At 44.8% G+C, this 24,087-nt stretch overlaps 1 protein-coding gene across 1 annotated transcript in view; it reads right to left on the bottom strand.

Annotated features, from left to right (window-relative positions):
• Nucleotides 1–24,087, bottom strand: part of LOC147881552 (lon protease homolog, mitochondrial-like) — a 134,161-nt gene that overhangs the window by 5,243 nt on the left and 104,831 nt on the right. The window contains exons 13-18 of the mRNA XM_087402221.1: nucleotides 18,219–18,349; nucleotides 17,942–18,046; nucleotides 17,744–17,857; nucleotides 9,796–9,963; nucleotides 9,580–9,681; nucleotides 9,142–9,459 (exon numbers count right to left, since the gene is read on the bottom strand). Coding sequence (XP_087258347.1) covers nucleotides 9,142–9,459; nucleotides 9,580–9,681; nucleotides 9,796–9,963; nucleotides 17,744–17,857; nucleotides 17,942–18,046; nucleotides 18,219–18,349 — 938 coding nt within the window. The remainder of the gene's footprint in view (nucleotides 1–9,141; nucleotides 9,460–9,579; nucleotides 9,682–9,795; nucleotides 9,964–17,743; nucleotides 17,858–17,941; nucleotides 18,047–18,218; nucleotides 18,350–24,087) is intronic.

The following is a 24,087-nucleotide window of genomic DNA, read 5'->3' as shown; positions in this document are numbered from 1 at the left end:
CCCCAAGCGTGTGTGAATTGAGGGGATGAGCGTGGGAGCAAGAATAGCATGCTCTGATACCAAATGTGAGTTTGAGTGAACATAAAGCTGAAGGGAGCTGAAATGAGATTGCAGCAACAAGAATGAAGTACAACACTACGGTAGTCATAGAGACAATGCCCTAGGATGGAATCTAACTAGGGTCAAAACATGTGTAGTCATCCAGAAAATCAACCTCTAATTGAGGTAGCAGGGAGAAACCTTATAAAGGGAAAAAGTGCTCCTAGCCCCTTATTACATTGACCACTACCTTAGAGATTAATATTTCTGACAATTTTTCATGACGTGTGCTTCAATGTGGCTGTCTAGTCTCTCCACACATACTATGAGGCATTCTTTCATTTTTGTACCAAAGCCTCAAGTAGAGCTACAAGGGCATCCACTATAGGTAATTTCTTGAACCATTTTCCATACCCTCATAATTTCACCATAGCTTGTTTGTACCAGGTTTTTCACAATCTCATAGACCCATTGGTCTTCCGAAGACTTTAATAAACTTTCTTTCTTTCTTTCTTTCTCCTAGATATACAAGACAAAAACAAACTAGACCAACCAAAACTTCAATAAAAATTCACAAATCCACCCAATTTTGTGTAGAATTTGAAAGTTCAAAGGGTTGGGTTGACAAAGAATCCACCGTCTAACCCAATTTGATAACAATTGTTGCCCTCTTTTGTGTCAAATTTGTGGTGGTTTGATCTGCCTATTCAAGGGTTAGAAAACCCCTTTTTCTTAGGGTGGAGGATCTTGGATTTCGTAGGGGATTGGGGTGATATTTTATGTAGGGACTATATGAGGGAGAAATTTGAGGAATTTAGGGAGTTTTTAAAGAGCATTGGGGCTCGAGGAGTTGACAAAGGGATTGAAGGGTCTGCTACCGGGCGTGAGTGAAAAGAACACTCCTCAATGTTCCCAATCTCTCATAAAAGCAGCTCTCCTAGATCAAGCAAAGCAGGATGAGCCCAAAATCTTTCTCCAAGTAACCATGAGAGTGTGTACAATGTCATGCCATATGATGCAACCAGACTAAGATGGATTTTTCTAGGAGCCCTCCATGGCCTATACATCTGGATCACCAAATTTGCAAGGCTCTCAAACTAGCAATAGTCTCCCATCTTGAGCCTATGAAGAAAGGATGACACCTAAACGGAGAAGAGGCACTGCATCTAGGCAAGTGACCTAGGGGTCTATCATAAGAGCAACTGACCTAGGGGTTTCTACCCCTTCATATACATATGTGGTCCAGACTATATAAGCTAGGCAATTGATCCCCAAGTGACAAATTGCCTCTATTAACGAATCGACCATACAAATCAGCAATCCAAAGGGCACTGGATCATGCGGAAAAGAAAAAACACATAACTGGCTATCATCAAAGACCTACCTCTTTCTAGAGAACCCGGCTCACTACCTAGAGAATCTTTGGAACAGGGGCTAACAACCAGGATGGAGGTCTATACATCAAGCGAATACCTCTCGCGGTGATGACACAAAAAAATACATGCAGGCCCAACCTTGCAAAACACTCCTACCTTTTGGTGGTCTCTCTAGAAACTGAAGTCCCGCGCTCCCAAATGGCAGGCAAGGTATTGATAATATCCTACGAAATGGCGACAAGGGTGGTTGTCGAGGGAGCATGCTGGCCTCCATCACAAAACTACAGCAGGCAACCCAGATGTTCCAAGCAACAATGTTGGACACCGTCTCCCAAACACTGTCCTTTGTCGACGGAGGATGCGGGTAAGGAGGAGGAATCGCATCATATGCCTCTATCCTGAAAATACACTGTCCCTAGGCTAGAGAGGCTTGGTCAATGGCGAAAGCATGGCCTCCCTCCATTAGTCACGCAACCATCCCGCACGTGAAGTCTATATATCTAGATGAATCCGGGAACATGCCCAAACTCATCCTTTAAAAATACAACACGAGTGCATTTTCAATCTCATAATAGTCACTCGTAAGGTTGAAAACCATAAACTCCATCATGCATAGCAAGGGCTAGCTACTATGGCATCCCACATACTTGAGCATCCATTAATACAAAGGTCTTCGTACCGAGTTTCTATCGTCACTCCGGAGGTGAAGGGCAGAGTCAGCCTTGACAAACGCTAGCACTAAAGGAGAAGTCTAATCAAATTGTAATCCACATTCTCTTCAATCGAGCTACACCATCCCCCAAATGAAGTCTCATTGCATCTCTACGTGCTGACCATGATCCGAAGGGCTCCCACCATCAAGATCCTCTATGGTGACGAGCAATCCCAAAGACAATGCAAAATCATCTAGAAAACTTTATACACGCGCCAAAGGGATCTACCATCCACCCACATCTACTCCAACCAAGGGCCAATGAAAAGCCTCCATGCATTACCATCCAGAACAAATACAATATCTTTTGAGATCTGGGATGAGAGGTCCCGCCTACACAGTAGGCACTTGGAAATCTTTTATCAGGCTACCTGAGGATCAAAGACTGCAGTCCGTGAGTCACCTCAGAGGGGTAGCACACAGGATTCAGCAGATAGATGCAGCCATCCCGGTGGAATGGACAGTTGAGCTGCCTATTACTTCCACCACTTGGATGGGGGCTTTTTCGAGGACATTAGTTCCTTTACAGGTGATCGCTCTCCGAGGTCTCGGGGAAGACGCACTGGTCTTTGATGTTGGGGATGGAGGTTTACTTTCTACTTCCAAGGATGGCATTCTTCTTGAGGTTGCCTTTTAGCCTGTCAGGATTGCTGGTTTTGTGGACCATGGAGCGGGCTTGCAGTGGTACTTAGACCCCGACCCTCTGCTTTTGACCTTGGGATCCTGGGGGTTGTGGTTATATGGAGGTGCACCTATCAGGTGCTTGCAGTGGGACCCAGGAGAGTGGGAGTGGATAGATCATGGACACCGAGAGAGGGGGATTTCCTTCTTTTGTTTCACGGTTGGTAATGCCAGGAGGTTTCAGCCGAATAGTAGGGGTTGGATCCCCTCCAAAGCCCCCCATTGGGAAAGCTTCTTCATCACCGTAGATTTGCGTAGAAATTTCTGGAGGAGGCTTTGGAAATCCCTCAGAAATAGAAAGATCACTCTTTTCTTTTGGCTTTCTATTCATGGAGGGATTGCAGTGAACCTGTGGAGATCAAGGTTTGGGGCTGATCCCACTTGTCCTCGATGTCATTTTGCAGAGGAGTCAGTGCGACATTGCCTTTGGGACTGCAGTCAGGCGAGGACTGTTTGGAAAGGGGTTGCTCATATACTCAGCATCTTTCACACTTCCCCTTTCTTCATGACTCGGGGCTCGGTTGCATGGTTATCTATTACCGGGCCCCAGGTGTTTTATGAGGGTGAGCCTTCTTCTTGGGCACTCTCGGTCCGCCGGCAAGTGATAGAGCCCTGCTCTCTGCAGGATGTGCCACTTACACCCTTTAGAGCTTCTGAAGTTTCAGTGGACACCTCTTGGGAGATTTTGGCTAGCATTTCCTCTTGGCACATTTGGAGAGCCAGCTGTACTGAGGCCTTGGATGGCACCTAGATACACCCATCACAGGTGTTCACGGGTATTTGGACCGACACGGTTCATACTTTGATAGCCATATGGGCTAGCATGGAGGGCCCCTCACGGGCAGCCTCTTCTAGAAGGACTATATTTCTTCGAGTTTGGAGGGGTTCTCCCTTTTTCTCGAAGGGTTCTAATGGATTGAGATGGCACTATCAGCCTCAATCCTTTCTTTTTGGCTCTTGAGCTTTTCGTGCATTGCATGATGTATCCCATATGGAGCTTGCTCTAACGGTTTTTCTTTTATACTTAATAGAAGTCTCTTTTTGCAAAAAAGAAACGGTTGGAGGCCTTGGCGCGTGTGGATTACATGTGGCAGATTAGAGGAATTGATCCCATAAGCAATTGTGTGATAAAACGAACCTTGGATATAAAGAGGGGAAGAATCCCTCCCCTTCTTCCCAGCCAGCTCTTTTTGGGTGAAGGGGAGGCTATAGGTGGGGATTGGGACCCGAGACCTGGCGCATCCCTCGGTGACATGTGGTGCTCTGCCATGTTTCCCAACATGGTATCCAAGAAGGGTGGCCCTGCGGGACTGTGCAAATGGTGACACGTGTTCTCTGACATGCGGTGCATCTATGTGGCAACTGCTGTCCTTTTTAGCTACATTTGCTCTTGACTGTGCGTGCTGTGGGATGTGGCAACTCGTGCACGCTTTGACTGGCAGTACGGACTCTGTGGCTTTGTGACTGGACAAGGTGTCTGCACATTTTGTGGGAGGTGATTGCCCACGTGAGTGCTCTGTCTGCAGCATTTGTGTTCAATGAAATTGACAGCCACCTGCTGTTGTTGATTGTGTGACCTGTATACCTGTATGGTACATGTTTGAGTGATCTGGCTCTAGCTCTAGTGAAGTATGAGTATGGTGAGTGGTAATTGGCTGATTTGATCCTTGTGGATGTTTAGCATTTTTTGGCGCTGTGGTTTGGTCTAGTTGACAACTCCTGGTGTTTGGACCATGGAATATGGGGCCTTGGGGTTCTTGTGTGTGTGTGGTCCCAGCCCCCTCGCGGCATCTAGCAAAAACATATGCGGTTAATGGAAATGGAAAGGCTTGAAGGCCCTTGGTGCGTGCGAATGACATGTGGTTGATTGGGGGAATCGACCCCATAAGCAATTGTGTGATATTGGATATAAAGAGAGGAAGAACCCCTCCCCTTCATCCCAATAGGTTCTTTTTAAGTGAAGGGGAGGCTCTATGTGGTTATGGGGTGGAGATTGGGACCCCCACATGTGGTGCATCCCTTGGCAGCGCGCGGCGCTCTGCCACCTTTTCCAACAATCTCAACAACCCACAAAGGTCCCTCGTGGCACATTCACATACTTGGCTGCAACGGTTTTTTTTTCAGCCATATTATGTGTAATTACCTTTGGATGTTACTGATCACAAGAGCCACTCCTGGTATTGATATACTTGGTATTTACTCGTCGTATTGATCTATGTGGTCATACTCAATAGTAGTCTTTTTTATGGGAGAAAATCGGATGTTTCTTGATGTTTGGGGCCAGAAATGATTTGAAAAAGTTTCCAAAACACGCTACTGACCTTGACGTTCCTAAGCTCCATGCAAAATGGGAAAAGATTTTGAACTGTGAAACCAGATAAGACCTCACAGCAGCCTGTGTGTTGGAAATTCCTTACCCCTATTTTCAATAATTGGGCGGGCTCACGATAGACATGGACCATATAGAAGCAGAAAAGGGGAGAAAACAGCCGGTTTTCATTGATATACTTACATCGGGAGTGGGATAGCATGTGCAATATCTGTGAGAAAGACAAAACAAGACAAAACTAATGCCTTATAATTGCAAAGTTTGGTTTCCACAACTCTATATGAGGTGTGGCATGGCAATCTGGAAATTTTTATTTGTCGATGTTCAAATAGCTGCCCTAGCTGAGCATAACCAATGTCAGAATTCAAAAATGACCATTGATTGATTCAGAAAAGACTAAGTAGTACAAAGGTAACACAACTTTTACTACTCTCGCCCATAGACATGACCTAATCCAGGAGATAACTGGCTCTTATGTGTCTCGGTGTATACTACAAGATTTTTCCCTCAAATAGTCTAGCCAAAGTAGCTAGATGAGCACCATAAGGTCATGTTACTGTTCAAGAAAGCAAAGGACAAAACACTAGTGGTCCCCCAGGCTATGTAACCCTATTTGGGATGGAGTGGACAATGGGGGCACCCGTTCTTGAATGATGACTCTGCCGTCCCCATACATGCTCATTTGTTCTTTTCCATTGCCTCCATCACCTTTTCATGCCCTCTTTTTGCTGCTCGATTTGCTTCCCCATACACGCTCATTTGTTCTTTTCCATTGCCTCCATCACCTCTTCATGCCCTCTTTTTGCTGCTTGATTTGCGTTAAGTGTGAAATCTTATTGATTAAGATTTGGGTCCCTTTCACACGTGCCTTCTTAGGCATGTTTTAAACTTTATGATCTGTGTGTTTTTCTTCCCCATCCTTCTCATTCATGTATGTCTTGGCTGTCCCCAAAGGACTTACTCAATTTTCTCTAGCCCCTATTTCTAAGATTAAAAGGCTTATTTTGTAACCTACTTCCTTCACCCAGAGTTTCCTCAATGACTTTATAGGGCTTGTGTTCTTTCAATACTTGTGTCCATAATTGAGCATCCTTCTCCGTTCCTCCCTCTATTATTTCCTCTTCTTCCTCCCCTCTCTTTTCCTCTCTTTTGCGTATGCTTATGCATGAGCTCTCATAAGCATATGCTTATGCTTATGCATCAGCATATGCTCATATGCTTATTCTTATACATGAGCTCATAAGCATATGCTCATATGCTTATGCTTATGCAAGAGCTTATGCTCATCTGATTCTCTTTTCTAATCTTCCTTCTCTTCCTTCTCTTCCTTTTCCCTCTCTTTTCCCCTCTTCCTTCTCCTCTTTTCCTTCTCTTGCATTTACATATGCTTATGCTCATATGCCCATGCATAAGCATAAGCATATGCTTTGTCTCTTCCTCTCTTTTCCTTCTACTCTTTCATCCTCTCTTCTCTCTTCCTCTCTTTCAATCGCTTCCTTCTGTTCTTTTTCCCTCTCTTTTCCCCTCTCTTTCATCTCTTTTTCTCTCTTTTCATAAGCATATGCTTATATGCCAATATGCTCATCCATAAGCATAAGCATATGCTTTCTCTCTTTTCCACTCTTTTCTTATTTTTCCCTCTCCTTTTTCCTTCTCTTTTCCCCTCTTCCTTCTCTCTTCCCCTCTCTTTTTTTCCTCTCTTTTCTTATTTTCCCCTCTTCTTTTCCCCTCTCTTTTTCCCTCTCTTTCCATGTGCAAGCTACATGGTCCCTCTCTTTCCATGTGCAAGCTACATGGCTGGCTATATAGGGGCCTTTCACAGTTGCACATCAAACATGTGTCGGAGAAGCAAAGGGTCTCCAGGAGGACTGTGTAACACCACAAATGGCTAAGATGGAGGAGACATTTTGAATCAAAGTGCTCATTCACGGCAACCCATGCAGGTAAGTAACCTATCCATATCTTTTTCAGAAATGCACATCCAAAGGGCAGACATTTCCAAATGAATGTCAACATTTCAAGATGAAAGGAATGTGTTTGAGTGCAACACTAATCTCCTCCCAGATCTAATAATTGGGAAATGGGACAAATCTTGGATGCAAAGTAGAGAACCCATCGAGGTAACTAAGCTCTTCCATGCATTGGAATGGAGGAGCTAATGCTACCAAAAAAAACTGCATCTAAGATTCAAGTCCCAAAGCCAGACCTCCAAACCATTAGCTTCACCAATAAGGCCTTGTGTTGTTGTACGTCAATCATGTAATCAGTCATTGGGGAGGACTAGGTGAGGCCACAGATCCGTGGCTGCTGGTAATAAGATCGAGGACACGTTTGGAGGGGAGTGATGCTTGCTTGATGGCAACGCCTACAAGCAGATACCCTAACCCTACACAAAAACTGTTTTCGATAATGTGCCTTCCAAGATTGAAGTCCCAAAGTCGAAACTCCAAACTATCAGTTTAGCCAATAAGGCCTTGCTCTATAACTCTAGGTCTAAAATCTGCAAGCAATCAAGCCTCGAGAGAGTCAAGCCATTCAGTGCCACTTTTTCTTTGGAGATATGGCAGCCACCCCTGCCACTGAAGAAGAAGTTCTGCAATAGTCTACATCTCTTAGATGCTAGATGAGTCAAAATGGAGCAACAGATACCACATAATGGCAAGAAGAACTTGGTGAAGAGAAAAAGAAGAATAGCCTATGAGGCCCTTGGCAGTGTGCCTCCATGCATTAAATGTGTCGAATATCTGCAGACCTCCATCAAGCCTAGTATTCCATGCCGCTTTGGCTTTTACTTTGTGGCAGCCATCCCTTTCCCAGTGAAGAAGAAATACCAAAATAGTCTACATGTCTCTAAAGTGCTATACTCATAAAACATGGAGCAAGATACTACATAACATACAGTGGCAACACATAATTCATTTAAGAACAAAGATGTACACTAGAAGGCTAGCTTCCCCATGATACTCTTGAGAATTAGGGTAAACTAGCCCCACTCTGATTCTCCCTACCCCACTCCCTCACCAAGAAACCACGAAACCTTTAGGTAGAGCATGGAGGGACCTTTGAGGACTCACGACTCCAATGGTATGCACGTATCCCTGGTGCTACATAAGTTACATTGAGTGAGATAATCAAAACACGAAGATTTATAAACAAATCAAGAACACACGTAGCACATGAAGGTTGAGATAATGTGTAGAAGCAATCTCTCTCAAAACACTCTTGGTAGAATAGCACACTCTGCGAGTGTCTTGCTGTAGTCTAGCTAAGCATGCTAATCATAGGGATCCATGCATAATGATTGATAGACAAATAACTGAGGGTCCGGCCACTTATATTGCCTCGGCCCTACAGTTAAATTTGGCGGGCCTAAGGGGCTAGTTAATGGTATACACCCATCAAAAACTTGATTGATATATGATCCTAGACAGGTATTCCAATCACAATGATAGAAGATGCCCGTATCTAAGAGCAAAATGACAATAAACTAGAACAGGAAAGCTTTCTCTTTTCTCTAAATAGTTTCATTTTAAACAAATTTATGCTTCATTCCACAAACAAGCTTGCAAAGGTGAATTTAACAATGCTGCACTTGTACTTTGAAAGGAAGGATCGACACAGACTTCCATATCCTGATCAGATGAACTTTCACAAATTTTAAAATTAAGGCTCAATTTCCTCCCATTAGAATTATCCACATAGGTCCCCATGATGAGAATTACGATGAAAATAATATTTTGAAGCTATCCAAAAACAACAACGTCCACAACTCCAAACTGAGAGAAAAAAAAGCTTCTATCTCACATAACCAGAGCTCCTTTATTATGATTAATTGTGTTAGTAGGAAAGTAAGGTTTTGTAACACATATTATATCACAATACTACATGCCAGGGATTCTCGTAAAAGGGACAACATATGACACCGTGGATTCCACTAGAATCTTTCAACAAGAAAGCCATAATGATAACTTCATTGTGTAAGAATAAGTTATGCCTGATTGTACCTCTTCTGCTAGCACTTCATCTTTTGAGCTTTTATGCTGTGTATCCACTATTGCATTGGAGCTGCTTGTTTTCTCTACACAGTCATTTTCCAGCACCTCCTCAAAAACAACATCAATGGGCTCTGCAGACTGAGTTGATTCTTGGCTTTTCTCTTCAATAACCATCAACTCGGAGGGTTTCTTTACTAGGTTATCACAGCCATTGTGAATGTCTGTTTCCACGTGGGTTTCTATTTGTCCATCCAACTCTGTGGGTACATCAACAACCTTCATCTTTTCCCGAATTTCTGCATCTTTAAGGACTAGCTTCAGGGCAATCTGCACGCCATACAACTCTTAAGAAATCACAATCCCACACATTAATTTCACTTTGCATTGATTTAAATGAACATAAATCTACTTTGCATGTGGCTCCGTTGGGCATGGAAGATCGATAACCTTGCGGTATATCTTCTCGATGTGCTTTTGAAGGTTTCGAACTCCCGCTTCACGACAATAGGTCTCGATCAACATATGTAAAGCGCCATCTGTGATTGTAGCCTGTAGGGCAAGTCATAAATTGCAATGACTTCAAGTTATCACTGACAAAAGACACATCCCCAGTATATTTCAAATCAAGCCATGTATATTCCTCATTGGTATACAAGTATATACCTGTTCTGGCTTGACACCACAATTCTGACGTGCAGCAGGCACCAAGTAATCTTGTGCAATGTGCATCTTTTCATCACTAATATAGCCAACTAGCCTGATGATTTCCATACGGTCTAAAAGCGGTCCTGGAATTGTGTCCACCACATTTGCTGTGCAAACAAATAAAACCTGATGCAACCAATCTATATATTATGTATCTCTGCATCCAAGTGGACGCTAGGAAACACGCAAAAGTTACAACCAAAGCTGGCAAAGCATTCGAACATTTTGATGCTGGCTGACCATCTTGAAATATGTAGCTCCACATGAATAGCTGTGAAAATTAAATGTCCCACACACCAACAATACATATACAATACTGTAATGAAAAAATGTTATCCATTCATGTTTCAACATCAGTTATCATTCTGTATGAAAACATCCAATGCTCAATGTTTCACATTGAATAATGACGCACAACTCCAATTCCACATCCGAAAAGTGTTTGGAAATAAAATTTATGGATTCACTAATCAAAACTGCATCAGATTTTATAGCAAGTTAATGAATATGCTAGATGCGATGAGAACAATACACATCATACATGCTGAATGCCATGAGCCCAGCACAAAGAAATAGACACTCTACATGCTCTGAAGTTCAAAGCATGGAAGCAAAAGTCGTGAAAGGAAAACATTCATCTTTCTGATTCTACAGCTGCTGCTGCTGCTCCGCCCTGCCATCCCCTTCATCTCACCCTTCCTGCAGGCTGCTCCCGATCCCTTCCATCTTAGCCACCTGTTGCTGGTCGTGATTCTGCAGGTCATCATTCCAGGACACCTTCCTGCAGGTCGTCCATTTGGTGGCCATTGTCCTTGCTTTAGCCCACCTTCCTGCTGCACTACGACTCCATTTCTCCGTTAGCTTCTGCTTCAAGCCGCCCTTTCCTGCTACATTCACTATGCCCTCCATTCGGCCCTTTCCTGCTGCCCTCCATTGCCCTTTACTGCTCCTTTCCTGCTGCAGGTTTCCCCTTCTTCTGGTGCACCCCGTTCCTGCTTCAAAAACAGGCAGTTTGGATGCAGTTTGTTTGCAGGTAGACGTGAGATTTTCACATGCTGCAAGCTTTTCATTTCATGCTGCGGTATCGCAATTTTGGGCAGACGATTGTAGGCTGAAGACTCTTCGATTGCTGATTGTTGCACACGGTTGCAACTGAAGAGTTCATCTCTTGGAAACCCACGCAGTGCTTGAAGGTCTACATCAGCTCGTGGTAACCTGAGTTTGGGGCTTGTAAATTGTGGGGCAGCAGGGTCAATTATGCAGTAGGCGGAGCATGCAGAAGAGAGTGGTGGCATGTTGTGAGGTCCCTTATGGAGGAGGCGGCAAGTCATTATTTAAGGTCGTCAAGCAAGCGGTCGCACCTCTATGTTGGCAGCAGGTGAGTTGTTGAGCTGTTCACGAAGGCATTACTCTTCATATCTTTTTCCATCTGTTCCCAGCATGAGCTTCTCACTTCAGGTCAGCTTCTGGTTTAATAAGATAATTTTGGATTCTTTTGTTTTTCTTCTGGATATCCTTTCTTTTGCTTTTAATTGGCACACAGCACTGACTCTCTCTTGAGCCTGCTCCACCCAGCCTAAAGATACATGTCCCTGTTGCCACATTCCATGGTATGAGCCTTGTGGGCTAGTTAGGACCAATTAGTACTAGCTCTAGTTAAGATACTTAGGACATTTAGTCCTAAGTTGGGCCATATAGGCGACACTTTTACTTTCAGTTCATTATCCATTTTCAAGTACACTCCATTATTTGGTTTGAGGGGGGCTGGGCGGTGCTGGGGGGCTGCAGACCAAGAGATCGCAACCAAGATCCGTTTCTATCGCGACCACTTCTTGATAGTATCACAAGATGGACTCATCATCAGACCCCAGTTCCTCGAGGATAGAGGAGTCTCACATGGTTTGAGGATTGCTGTTGGACAGATGCGGGTCTCCTCCCATCAGCTGAGCATTGAGACAAGGAGGGCTGTAGGTATACCCAAAGAGCAACGGATCGGCAAATTATGCACACTCTGTCTCGAGGTCCAAGATTCTCGCCTCATTGTCAAGCTCATAGATATCCCTCAATGTCGTCCAAGCCTCGAAAGAACTGTCCACCACCTGAATATGTGGCAGCACCATATCCGTCGCCGTACCCACAATGATAGCCAAGGTTTAGGTCCCCTGTTGAGATAGTTTCATCATACACTTATCTTGGGGTCGTCTTTTTCGGACCCATCTTCACTATGAGACCCGCGATGCATGCACGCCTGAGCTAGGAAATGCTTCATTGGCTAGACTAGAGAGGTAGTGCTTTCGCTCTCAATTTCAAGATCCACGGACCGAAGGGTTGCTTTTTGACTCCTTGGTCTGCCTAGCAGGGATGTATGGCAGCCCATGCTGGGGGCCAGACTTGTCGGATACAGAGTGGGCCAGGGTGGAGCAGCTACAGGATCTCATGTTATCACGGATGATCCATGGTAAGCCATCTGTTCCTCAGCAGATCATTCGGGCGGAGTTGATCACCCCCATTACAGCTAGATGCTGCATTTCAGGTCATTACGTATCCATACCGAGTCAGGGACTATGGGGATTACACCTATGGGCATAGCAGGATACCATGGCTAGCACTGTCCTCTTCTATGGCACTTGCAGCAAGGGGAGACCAGAGTTGCTGGTATGCACGCACAGAGAGATGGTTTGCGGGACTAGGGCTCCACATGGACAGACTACCTCCATTCCAGTACAACATGGATGCTCTGTTCTCTCCCCTCCTATCACATGAGGCCAACCAGGTTATCCGTGAGGATCTACTATAGCTACACACATTCTGGACCTGGTTGGGCCTGAGTGATCTTCTTCCAGTGAAGTTGTGCTTCTACAGAGATCACTTCTTACATATCACAGCGGAGGGTTTCATTGATCCACCAGGATACATGCAAATTCACCTACCCCACTCGATGAGGATCTCTCTTGGGCAGAGATCCTCAAGAGCGGCATAGCAGAGCGGTTACCCAGGGAGAGGTGCATATGCACACTGTGTGACATGCAGAAGGTTGAGACAGAGGAGCATTTCATCTTCAGATGTCCCGTTTACTATGAGATCAGAGCTTGCCTTCAAGCTCCAATTCCCGAGAACTTCCGTCAAGGCTCTGATATCATGTTGGAAAACTGAAATCCCACCAAAGGGTATCCCGCAGCAGCAGAAGACTGATAGATAACCCAAGAATTACACACGGAAGTGTTTCACTGTGGAATTAAGCTTCATAAAGAGTGTATACTTCACAACCATTCATGTGTGTTTGAAGTAGCAAATAGACTGTGCTCAGAGAAAAATATAGAAGCAAGTCTTTTATATTTCCGCTCGTCCACAAACTAGACAAGATACCATACCAAAAGGTTCTCCTACTATAGGCATGGCACCTCTAGATCTCTGAGCCCCCATGCTCCAGTGAGCATATGTAGACTCTATGTCCAAAGGATCCCTTCCATCTTACTGTCTAGAAACAAACCTAGCTGGGCTGCCACTCTAGCTCAGTCTACATGTCTTCTTCCAAATCGGTTCACCTCCTAGTTACAGGCCCAATTGATGCTGATCTTCCTGCTCCTGTCTGCTCTTTGAGGGCTGCTAAGTGATGCTGTAATGAGGCCAAATGCCTCCTCTTTATAGGCCCCAGGGACGCTGAAATGGACGGACCCCGAGGGCAAAATGGCCGACCCTAGGGGCCGACTTTGCTGCCCACTCCTGGCCGACTTGGTTGGCCAGGAGAGGAATTGTTTGCTGCCCATGTGGCAGCTCCACAATTCCTCTCTTGTTGTCTAAATGGTACCCACATGGCATCCATAATTCTGCCCATGTGCCATTCTCTCAAACCCTAGGTTCGCCCCCCCCCCCCCCGCCCCCCCCAAAAAAAAAGCTCTCCTTATATGGGGGCTTACAGAGGGGGAGGTGATCTTCCATATTCCAAAAGGGAGTACCCATAGACAGTTGACAGCACTCTCAAACCCTAGGTTCGCCCCCCCCCCCCCCCCCCAAAAAAGCTCTCCTTATATGGGGGCTTACAGAGGGGGAGGTGACCTTCCATATTCCAAAAGGGAGTACCCACAGACAGTCGACAGCACTCTATCTCTGATTTCATGTTAATTTTCCACCGTCCTTGAGGGAGGAGGGCTACAGCTGTGATATTGGACCAAATGTAGCCTTATACTCTGATGGCATATGATGGTAGCGATGACGGATATGGCCATATTGATGTTGATATGATGTTACCATTGATGTTTTTTATGACTACGTGGCATTTAGCTATTAGTATGGGTCTTGATGCTTGTTTAGTAGCTCCGCCCTTTCAGCTTGCTTGTATCAAGTTTCTCATAGTCTCATAGACCCATCGGTCTTCCAAAGACTTTAATGAAATTTCATTCTTTCTTTCTTTCTCCACACACACACGCATGCACACACAACAAATAGTCCTCTTGAGTTTGGAGCATCCCCACCACAGCTTGATGCAATGTTCCAGGTTATCACATACGTCTACCCACATCAGGGAGAATGGCCATGCAGAAGAATATTCACAACTTTGTCACCAAATGCCTTACACGCCAGAAGGTTCAATATGACCGACAAAAGACACCTTGTCTTTTATTGCCTCTTAGGCTCTTCCTATGCCACAAGTGCCATGGGAAAGCACAACAATGGATTTTATTTTTTATCTTCCCCGATCAAAGACAAGGAATGATGGGATTTGGAACATCACTTATTCCTTCAACAAGCACTTCTATTTCATTCCCGTAAGGAAGACAATTAAGGCTCATCATATGGCCAAGATCTTTATGGCACAGATTTTTAAACAACATGGATTACCTAAGTCCATAGTCAATGACTGAGATCCCCGAATGACCAATTTATTCTGAAGAGTCCTATTTGACAATATGGGAACAAAACTGATTTTTTCTTCATCCTTTCATCCCCAAGGAAGCTTACCATCAATGCTTTAGATTCAAAAGATGTATTGATTGCCAGAGGGTCCACACTTGAGGTGGCGCCGAATAAATAAGGTGGGGGAAAAGAGTTCTCCATGAGATGTCTGGTGGGTGCATGCCCAACACAGCAAAGCCGGCCTCAACACAAAACAAAAGTTCAAAAGATGTGGAGGATTCACAATGCTTTTGATGTGTATCTGCTCAAAAGATATCAAGGGCCTGAACCTACAAATCCTATTTTGGAAGAGCCACCAGAGGTGGATGAGAATCCAACCAGAGCCGGATCCTATTTTGGGAGCGCCACCAAAGGTGGATGAGATGGAAGAGAGACTCCAATCAGAGCAGATTGTACACCATACAGTCGGGAAGGCAAGGTTACCTACAGACTTCTTGTGAAATTCAAGAATTATTCTCCATTAAATGCCAAGTGGATGGATGAAAACCTTCTCTGACTATCCACAACTTTTGGATGTGTACAAATAGGCTTTTCAGTTGAGGTCAAGAGATTAGAAGCCGAGGGGATGTCACCAAATGTCACCATTTTGTAATTATAAAAGAGGATTCTTCATGAGTTGACTATGGTCAAAGTGTTGCACTATGGTCAAAGAGTCAAAGGCTTTTATTTGACCTTGGCCAAAGCATTGACTAATGGTCAAAGAGACTTGGCCATGGCCACGAGACTTGACTTCGATCAAAGAAGGTTGACTATGATCAACCAGAGAACCACGGAGCTGACTTCGGTCAAAGAGACCTGACTATGGTCAGGGAGACTTGACTACGGTCAAGAGGGTTGACCTCGGTCAACCAGAGAATCTTTTTTATTTATGCATGGTTTGGCATGGTGAGAACACCCACGTAGACAAGGATTAGTCGAAGTATTCAATATGCATGCAAAAGACTAACAATTAATGGGTGACATGATTGTGTGCTTGCATTTAACTGTAGCAAGTGTAGAAGAAGGATTAATTGCCCCTACTTTTAAAAGGTTTCTGCTGCCTACAAGGAGGGGATTCACCCTCACGTGTAACCATGGCTTCAGAAGGCTACAGCAACTGCCAACTCATGGCATGAAGAATGTAACGTTTTTGGAAACTATGGGACAGCAAGGGGAGTGCCAAATTTGGGCACCCTGCTGCTCCCACGCTTGTAACCAGCTCTGAGAAATGTTCAGAGGCAGCTCAATTGAGCACCCTGCTACTGAATTCTGTTGTACTCAGTTTTCTTGAAGAGGGAAGGGGGGGCAGAATTGTGTTTCCCCAGCCGATGTTCTGGGCCCTAGTGTTGTATGTTCTGTGCATGCTTTCTCTCTCTCCCGCTCTCCAGTAATCGGTCATCAGTTGGTTTACATTAGGATTAGTCTCAGTATTTTATTTTCTGTTCAAAACGCTAACGATTAATGGGTGCTATGGTTGTTTACTTTCAGTTAATTGTTGCAGGTTTCGAGAGAGGTCTATTGCTCCAATTTCGAGGGGTCTGTGCCATCTCACTTAGCTGCTCACAGCCACTAGAAGTCACCTACTCATGGCATGTAGTTAAGACAACTTTAGAAAGTGTTGGAAAGTATGCAGCTGCCAATAGGGAGCACTACATTTCACCACTCTTGTAACAAGTTTCTGGATTTGACAGGCAGCTCACCAATAGGGAGCACTGCCTTTCACCACTCTTGTAACAAGTTTTTGGATTCTGACGGGCAGCTCAGGGCTGTGAAAAATTTTTTACTCAGATTTACTCATGAAATAAAGTTACCTTCGGGGGGGGGGGGGGGGGCAGCCCGTTTGGTTCTGAGCGCTAATGTTGTGTGCCCTGCTCTTCTTCTCTATCCCCCTTCCCTGTGTTGCATGCTACAGAGCCCTTTATGTCTCTGGATTGTGTGCATCTCTGGTTTGCCGCTTAACAAGAACAGAACACAAAAGAGTGAAATCCACGAAGTGAAGTTGCAAGAATGCAAAGTGAAAGAGTACCAGAGTTTTCAACACCCAGGGCAACCCAAACTACGGTTAGGACCACACCCCCTAAACTCAAGCAGTAATGGTGGTTAGGGGGGGAAACCTTAGATAAGGAGAAAGTGCCCCTAACTCTTCTAACTAATTATTACATTGGCATTGCCTGAATAAACTTAAACTTCCAACAATCTGTATGCCCATAAAATGGCATCTTCTAGAGAAATAGGTTTCATATTATGACCAATCCGGCTAAAGATAAGAACCTTGGATTGCTAGCAATTCAACACACAAAAACTAAATCCAATTTCCCATAGAGCTGCCCACATAATCCTTCTGCATTCTCCTAAACTATGAAATTCAACCGGACCTACATCCAACTAGAATGTGTCCTCTAATATAGGAAAGCCATATTAGTACAACTCGCTACAACAAATAACCTTACATGAATAAATTCAATATTCAAGGTAGAACAAAGAGTAGCATGTGTTTTCAACACTCAAACAAACACTTTAACTTTATTTTAAAATGTATGATAGTGAACATTATGCAGGAATGTTACCTTGATGCAAGAGAAATCAAATCTTTGCAAATCACATTGCAACACTAGAAAAATAACGTAGAATGAAATTGCCAACCCAGAGTATCCACAGCATCGCAAAGAATGCATCAATGCTCTATATTAAACCCAACGACCCATGAATACCTCCATAACATAAACTAATTTTACATATCAAAGAGCTAGGAAACAATGTGTTAAAACCGAGGGTCCAAAGTTATACATGCAACTGTAAATAAGACATAACAAGCCCTCACATGCATGAGCATCATACGCTGCAGGACTCCCATCACTAAGTATCAGAAAACAATATCCCGAGAAATAGAAAAAAGAAAGCATCCACTCCTTAGAACAGTGACCATCCCTACAGCATGATTTTACTTCTCATGGCATCAAAAGTAACCTACAAAGTTCCAAGATGATTTAGCAAGAAACAGCCAACCTCTTACCTTAGACAAATCTATTGGAACATCCAAATAGTGATCCAAGAAGTTGGCATTTTGTTCTGGATCCAGGAGCTCTAGAAGGGCACTAGCAGGATCACCAGCATGCCCACGTCCCAACTGCAGGCATTAAACACATGTATACTTAGAACATACAGAATGCCATGACATTCATACATTAGACTGTACAGTTAGCAACCTGACCTTGTCAATCTCGTCAATAAGTACAAGAGGATTGGCTGTGCCAGTTGTTTTCAGGCACTGCACCATCTTCCCAGGCATAGCTCCCACATAGGTCCTTCGATGGCCCTGCAGCAGAGAGAAATTACACATGCTAAAGAAATACAAGAACCGAAAACAATAGACACAACAAATAAAACTGTCAGAAAAAAATATATACCTACTTATAAGCTGAAGTCATATTATTTGGGCTTACTAGGATTTTAAAACGTCCACAGTATATGACCCAAACTTTCCATACCTTGATTTCTGCAACATCACTTAGGCCCCCAACAGAAAAACGAAAAAATTTGCGGTTGAGTGCATTGGCTATAGACCGCCCAATACTTGTTTTCCCCACACCAGGAGGGCCAGAAAGGCAAATGATCTTACCTGCAGACATTTATAACAATTAGCTTGTTTTAGATTTAAATAATCTTACCTGCCACCAGAGAGGTAGAAAATGAGCAGATGTACATCTAAGGTGTCGAGCCTATGCACACATGAGGGAAAGCTATGGGACAACAGAAGCAACCTGAAAAACCTGTTGGAGCAGCCAGCCAAAAATCTAGGAAGCTACTTAAAAGAAGTCTTGGAACACCCCAACAAGATACACGGACTAGCACACAAGCTAGCTCAGCAAGTCCTCCCTATAGAGCAAGTTTGTAATATTTCCTTTCACTAAAAGCAAAAGATCACTATTTGTTAATGATGATCGCTAGTCCCATAGATCCTAAAGTGTCTCACGGGAACTTTCCTGTCATATCATATAATCTCTCTCTCTCTCTCTCTCCCCCCCCCTTCCTTCAAAATCTCTGGGGAACTTTCATACAATCATATCATATAATCTCTCTCTCTTGTTGGGTGCAGGAAGCAATGGAACGAGAGTGGAGTGCGGGAAACGTAGTACTCCTCAAATGGATAAGAGGAAAATACAAAGGGTGGCCTATATGGCCCCCAAGTCAACCATATGGTTGATCAAAGAAGTCAACTCATAGAGTTGACCTGACCTACAAGGCTCATACCAAGGCTAAGTGCTAACAAACCCCCTCCATGGTATGGCTGAAGGATCTTGGAAATATCTAAGGAATACTTGGAAACTACATCATGGTTGCACATATTCGTCCCAGAGGGATATAGCAACCTATGATATGTACAGAGTGATCCCTCACGTAACAAAAGGAGCCAAGTGTAAAGCATCTCGAAATGCCTCAAACTTGGGTTGCGGTAAAGATTTCGTGAAAAGATCTGCCGAGTTGTCCTCGGTGGGAACATAGGACAACTGGATGTCTCCACCAGACAGCCGCTCTCGAACATAGTGATAGTGGACTTTAATATGTGCATGAAACACTGGGTTTCTAGCAACCGCCAAAGCACTCTGGTTGTCGGTGTAGATCGTAGTAGAGTCAAGCTGAATGATATCAAGAAGCCAAACGCACTCTACTGTAGCTGTGAAAATCTTGGCACAAGCGAGCTGTGAGGGTTGAGCTACTAAACGAGCATCCACACCAATGCATAATGCAAAAAAAATGCAGAATGGTAGTACTAAGTACTAAGTACAACATAGTTATGTTGGTGGTCGACTACATATCAGTCACATCATCATCATCATCATCATCATCAAGACATCAGGGGTGGATGAGGCACTAGAAGCATGAAATCAGCGATAGAGTGTTGTCGACCACTCGAGGGTGCAGCCTTGTGAAACGAAAGCTAGGCTCCAATGGAGTAGAAACTGGCTTGCAATCCTCGAACTGGCAGCGATCAAGAAGCTGTCCAATATACTTGGACTGACTCATCATTATACCCCCCTCAACATATGCAAACTGTATGCCCAAATAATAGTGCAACCGGCCCATATCTGTCATGGCAAAATACCGTTGTAAATCAGCCTTGAAATCTGCAATTTGTTCCATATCTGGCTCAATGATAAGCATGTCATCCACATATAAAATCAGAATTAAAAATTGTATGCCCAAATAATAGTGCAACTGGCCCATATCTGTCATGGCAAAATACTGTTGTAAATCAGCCTTGATATCTGCAATTTGTTCCATATCTGGCTCAGTGATAAGCATGTCATCCACATATAAAATCAGAATTAAAAATTCTGATGCACTCTTTCGGACATAAAGAGTGGCCTCGATTGGGCTTTTTTTTTTTTTCAAGAAAAGTACTTCATTAAGTATGAATAAAAACCGCAGAGCAAGCTCAAGTGCGGGAGTACATCATGTCAAGCATGAGAAAAAATAGCTCAGAATGAGCAAACAAAAATCCCAGGTGGCGGCTGAAAATGCCACCTCATCCCTAAAGGAGAGTCAGAGAAGAAAGGAGAATCCCTCCAGAGTTCGAGAAAAGCAACCCTCCTAGCAGTAGCAGTCCTGGAGATTCCTTGTATGTTTGCCCAAATGGCCATCAAAGTGTGTATAGTATTATCTGCCCAGATACTGGCCATAGTCTGAGAAGGGTGAACCTGGGAGTCCTCCAAAGCCTCTGTACATCCGGCTCTCCAAATATGCCATGCTGTAATACTAGCCAGAATCTCCCAAGATGTGTCTACAAAAGCGTGGGGAGCTCTAAATAGAGTAAATGGAACATCCTGGAGGGAGCATGACTCCACAAGGTGTCGTCGAACAAAGAAAGCTGTGTCGGTGTCATGTCCCTCGAAGAAAGCCTATGGACCAGTGAGTGACAACCAAGCAACTGATCCCCAGGTCAAGAAGAAGGGTGCTCTATGAAAAATGCAAAGTATCCTAGCAACACCCTTCCAGATCGTCCTCGCCTGAGTGCACTCCCAACGGAGCTGGAATCTCCTGGCATTTCTGACCGTGTAACGAAAGAAGGGGATGCTCTTCTCTCGGTACCCTTCATCTATCCACTCCCATTCCCCTAGATCCCACTGCAAGAATCTAATAGGGGAACCTCCATACAACCAAAGCCTCCAAGATCCAAGAGCCAAGAGAACGGGGTCTGGATCAAGATACCACTGTGAGTCTCTACCCATCTCTGGTTGGGCTATTTTGAAAGCCACGGACTGTCAAAAATGCATGTATCTTCGCATACCATGCCCGGGTGCTTGCTTCAAGCCATAGAGGGCTTTTCTGAGCCGGCAAACCATATTTTCAGAACCTAATTATTCAAAACCAGGTGGCTGAGTGACATAGACCTCTTCCTGAAGATCACCATGAAGGAAGGCTGTCTTGATGTCCAGCTAATGAACCTCCCAGTGCCGATGAGATGCCATAGCAATAACACACCTAATAGTAGTAATACATGAGGTGGGAGCGAAGGTCTCCTGAGTCAATGCCGTGCTACTGTGCATATCCCTTTGCAACCAAGCAGGCTTTGAGGCGGTCAACACTGCCATCAGCTTTCCTTTTCACCTTGTAGACCCGCTTTGTGCCAATGGCACTCTTGCCTGTTGGCAAGTCACGCAACTCCGAAGTGTTGTTTGCATGAATGGATTCAAGCTCAGCCTTCATGGCATCCATCCATTCCTTGCTGTCAAAGGCATCCTTGTGACATAAAGGTTCCTCATTCAAAGCAGTAGCAGCCAAAGCTACAGCGAAATAGTTGCCATGCAGCTATTTATGCACACCTCTAGTGCGGGCTGGCAAAGGCTCAGCTTGTTTGCTGTCCCCGAGTGTGTCCAAAAGCCATCTCAGGACTGATTTTTGCTGTTTAATTACAGCACTCTCCTGTTCAAGTGCTTGCTCAATAGCATGATCATCAACTAAAGGCATATCAGGCTGAGCAGGAACTATTGGAGGAGGATGTGCACTGGTAGAAGTGTATGGCACAACACTCTGCACTGGCTACTCTGGATCTGTGGGCGACTGAAAGAGAGGCAACAATGTATCAGAGACATTTGAGGAATCAACAGTAAGCTTTTTTTGGCATTCCAACCAAGGTAAAGGCACATTTTCAGCGAATACAACATCCCTACTAACAATGACCTTTCCCGTGATGGGCTGATACAACCTGTATCCCTTGCTCTCTGTGCTATAACCAATGAATATGCATTTTTTTAAATTAAAAGAGTGATATATTCCATTCAAAACAAATCATACAACAGGTGGGAGAGAAAGTACTCTATCCCTAGCCTCAACAATGTGGCAAAAAAGCCATGGTGGTGGTCTAAAATGCCACGACATCCCAAAAGGGGTCAAATGAAAAAACAAGGAGCAATCCCATGTCCTCATGAAGGATATAAGTCTCCCACGAGCTGCCGAAGAGGTGCCTGTACACCGCTCCCACTGACTCCTGAGAGTGAAGATAATCTCCGCCCAAATGGAAGCGAGAGTGTCAGCCTCAGTGCATAAATGGCCCCCAAGGACAAAAGAACATCACGAACACCATATCCGCCATAGGGTAATGCTGGAAATGACCTCCTATGCTGACCCTGCAGCTGAAGTAGGCAGGGAATCCTGAGCTGGTACGGTTATCCTATGGTTCCATGATGCTGGCCTCTGTGGGACCCCGTCTCTGGCAACGCTGCATGAAGAAACCGTGGTCTCCTGGCTCTGACTCAAAGAGAGTAAAGGCTCCAGATCCTCTCCCCCAAAGGGCAGGGCCCCATGTCATCAGAAAGGACTCGGATGTAACATGTGAGAACCACCTAAAGATACATGTCCAGACCACTCTAGAGCTGGGGTAGGGTAGCTCCATAAACAATGCTTGCTAGATTCCTCTGCAAGCTGACAACGCATACACAAGGAGGGTCTACCCATCTGCTGAAGCCAAGTACCCATAGGTATGCCTCTATGTATAGTGAGCCAAAGAAAGTAAGAGACTTTCCTGGCTCTACTGATGCCCCAAAAGTAAGTCCAGTAGCTCAGCAAGAGCTCTGCAGTAAGTCCCTGTGCGTACCAATGCTGGGAGGCAGATGGTAGGTGATGAGAGTCTCTCTGCTGAAGCCTGTAACCTGCTCTCGTCGAAAACTGGAAAAAGGAAAGAGGACGATCGCCTGCCACCGGAGCAGGCCATGCCCACTCACCTGGGTCTCAGTCAAGCTCCGCAAGAGGTCGACCCTGAAAAATCCAAAGTCTCCATCTAGTATCCTCTGCAATGGTCAACCTGGAAGGATCTATGGCCCATTCCTTACCCAGGCAACCAATGACCCTGACTCTCTGCCAAAGGAGCTCCTGCCGATCCAGGGGCTGAGTGGGATACAATCTGTGAGAGGAGTCCGCCTCAAAATAAATAAACGGTGCCGGTCCTAAACGAACTCCGATGCATAGTCCAGCCTCACTAAAACAACCTGACCAAGTAGAGATGGGGTGAACATAGGCTGGATCTGTGAGTATATCCCTCCACTGCTGAGGAATAGCTCTCATGATCAGTAATCTGGTGGCAGCAATTTGTCGAAGTGGCCCGAGTCTATCTCTGATCATCTCCTCTAACATCTCCACACCTCCCCTGAACCAATCTCCGACTGTCACAACCCCCTGAGCGTGCCATCTGGCCAAGGGAGACTTAAGTTCTGTTGTTCCCATGCTTCAGACATTGGCTTGCCATGGCTGAAAATGAATCAGGGAACAAGCTCCTTACTCTACGCATTGACAGGGGGGGAGAGTACATGTCCCGTGAATTCTCTGATTTTTTGACAGCTCGGAGTATTATTCATCAATGTACAGTGCCTTATACTCCGCGGCAGAACGAGCTGGTAGAGAGGAAAAATTTGTCAGAGATGGAAATGGGCAGGTGCATGCTCAAAGGAAAGTCTTTGCCAAATAAGTTTTGGTTGGATGGTGTCGTGCTCCAACTATATGCTCAATTGAGCATCCATAAAGGCATTGAAGACTATCACACCTTACGATGCATGGCACGGTCGCAAACCTGAAATTTCTCATATGCGGGTGTTTGGGTCATTGGCTTATAACGAGCATAAAATGCAGTTCCTACTGCATGGGATTCACTAGTGCACCCCCAGAGCAGCAGGCCAGTGGGCAGGTAGAGTCAGTTGGATCTTCCTGGCGGACCAGCATTCTCAGCCTTCCTCACCACTGGTAAAAAGGCTTATTCAGATCTGGGATCATTTTCGACAGCACTTCATCAGAGCAATTCCCTCCTCCAGAGAGGAAATTGCCCGACAGCCACTTTACCATAACCCCCTGGTTCGGTATCAGGGA

The sequence above is a fragment of the Dipteris shenzhenensis genome, chromosome 31 (assembly GCF_047967505.1).
Source record: "Dipteris shenzhenensis isolate YYH24624 ecotype China chromosome 31, Dip_SZ_1.0, whole genome shotgun sequence".
Taxonomy (NCBI): domain Eukaryota; kingdom Viridiplantae; phylum Streptophyta; class Polypodiopsida; order Gleicheniales; family Dipteridaceae; genus Dipteris; species Dipteris shenzhenensis.
Note: the sequence above shows the minus strand (reverse complement) of the source record. Positions and strands in the feature narration are given on the sequence as shown.